The sequence below is a fragment of the Etheostoma spectabile genome, chromosome 9 (assembly GCF_008692095.1).
Source record: "Etheostoma spectabile isolate EspeVRDwgs_2016 chromosome 9, UIUC_Espe_1.0, whole genome shotgun sequence".
NCBI classification, from domain to species: domain Eukaryota; kingdom Metazoa; phylum Chordata; class Actinopteri; order Perciformes; family Percidae; genus Etheostoma; species Etheostoma spectabile.
Genome location: NC_045741.1, coordinates 3,800,845 through 3,803,058, shown reverse-complemented (window position 1 = coordinate 3,803,058; position 2,214 = coordinate 3,800,845). Strand labels below are relative to the sequence as shown.

Below are 2,214 nucleotides of genomic sequence, written 5' to 3'. Positions count from 1 at the left end.
CGACCACAACCTGAAATTTAGAGGAAGCAACATGCATATACGCTAGCCTGGACTGATTATTACATGAATGCAATGGTGTAATGCTAGTCAACCAGAGTATTTTTACCTGATCTCCCTCTCCAAAATGACTTCAGAAGAGTAACATTAGTCACAGCGATTACTTGCTTTGGTGTGTGTAAAGCATTAAAAGTTCAAGAATGGTTTACATTAGAAAAGATCCTTATTCATTTGTATCTTCTATGTAGATGCACTCCTCTACAAAAACACCGCGTCAAGAAGTATTTATTTCCAAATAGAGCTACATATCTCATATTTTAAAAATCACTTTTTCTTTTTTTATGGCGCAATATTTATCACAGGGAAAAAAAATATCGCAATCTACCCTGATTTTAGACAAACAAATAGCAAGTCCTCAGCTTTTCAATACTAATTTCCCATATTATGTACATTTGGAGGAGACTTGGCTGATCCCACTAAAAGACCACGTTACCTTCTTGATGTCCCGCAGAGAGATCAGGCCCCAGCCCTTGCCGGGGGTCTTGATGATCTTGGTCTCTGGGTAGAGACGTTTGGTGAAGTCCTGGTTACAGCAGCGCTCCCCGCTGGGACAAACTTGAGGGTGGCACTCGTACTGCAGCATGCGGTTGAGACACTCCGACTCGAAGCCGCACGGCCTCTCATCGGTCGGCTTGCAGTTACACTTGGGGATCTCAGAAATGTCTGCGGTGTAGACCTGAACCCTCCCGAAGGGTTTGTTGACCTGAAAGGCGGATAACAGAACAAAGAATAAGAAGAAAAGGACACAGCAATATCATAAACCATCAGTAACAGAGGAGGATCATTCTGAAAGGATTTTAAGCAATGTAAATAGAGTAAACTTTAAAAAAAAAAAAAAAGCATTTGAACATAGATACAAAAGCAAAGATGCACACTTTTAGATTTCACACCTTGATAAATTTGTATGGGGGTGGTTTGCGGCTGTTCTCTTGTGCTTCCTTGGCCTCTCGTTTAATTTTGATCTCTTTGAATCGAACTTCAGCCTCCAGCAGAGCTGAGGAAACAAAACAAATGTAGATGCTCATTACATTCCATCTCATCCGTGGAAACGTCTTCTAAACAACCTTCATGAAATTTAGTGACTTATTCATGGATTACAAAAATGGCCTAAAAAGTGTATTCCTAGTTTAGATCGTCACCATTCTTAAAGACTTTGCCAATGCCGGTCCTCTGGTACTTGCTGCCCCGGTCTCCCTCCATGTATGGAAACACTCGACCCTGGTGTGTCCAAAAGTAGTCCTTGGAGCCAAAGAAGAAGACTGGGAACTCTCCGATCTCGTGGCGAAGGTGCTGGATGTTGGTGGGGATGTTTCTGGGGTGGTGGATCTCTGCGGGCCACCACCTGAAAGGAGGAAAGGAAAAAGGCCGGAGCAGGTGTAAGTTATTTATTCAGAGTCTAGGTCACAAGAACAAGAAGAAACGCAGCCATTTGGGTTCAATTTTAAAAGATAGAAAATGCAACTGGACTGAATTAGGGATCAGTTTCTCTGACCTGTATGTTCCCAGTTTGACCCAGATGATGTCACTGTATTTGGGTTTCTTTCCGGCCCGGCAGTCGTTGCAGAACCAGCTCCCATCAGGCATAGCGATGTTCAGGCAGTCGGGGTGAAAAGCTGCAGGACAAGACTCACAGCACAGCAGCTGGCCTCCTGCAACACAAGATTAATTTATAGTTAGTTACAAGTCAGCAGCATCAAAGCTGCAGAGAGAGTTTCAATTTACAGTTGTCACCTGTAAACGGGAGGTAACACAAGCACAATAAAAACCTGCCACATATCCACTCAATTTACCTACAGACAGTGCTGTTCTGTGTATGTTGGTGGTGAAGCGGAGATGATACAAGGGGCGGGGCTAGGCTCAGAGGCATTTTTAAATTGGATTTCGCATTGATGACAACTTAAAATCATGAAGTATTACATTAACATGAAGGATCATTAGTATTTTGATACCAAAAATTAGAGTTGCACAATTAATTGCAATTGCATCGCTATTGCAATATGGACTAGCAGGGGGTTATTTGATAATGGCAAAATGTGTGTCAAACATTCTGAATTTTATTGTACCGTGGTGCTGCAGAGATGTTACAAACTGTGTCCTACAGACTAAAGAAAAATAAATCGCGGTTTGGTTCAGATCTTCGCCCCAAAAAAAAAATAA

The 2,214-nt window shown here is 42.2% G+C and overlaps 1 protein-coding gene across 1 annotated transcript in view; it reads right to left on the bottom strand.

The window, feature by feature from the left end:
* Positions 1-2,214, bottom strand: part of nsd2 (nuclear receptor binding SET domain protein 2) — a 21,519-nt gene that overhangs the window by 7,214 nt on the left and 12,091 nt on the right. The window contains exons 14-17 of the mRNA XM_032526498.1: positions 1,550-1,706; positions 1,197-1,399; positions 948-1,051; positions 491-760 (exon numbers count right to left, since the gene is read on the bottom strand). Coding sequence (XP_032382389.1) covers positions 491-760; positions 948-1,051; positions 1,197-1,399; positions 1,550-1,706 — 734 coding nt within the window. The remainder of the gene's footprint in view (positions 1-490; positions 761-947; positions 1,052-1,196; positions 1,400-1,549; positions 1,707-2,214) is intronic.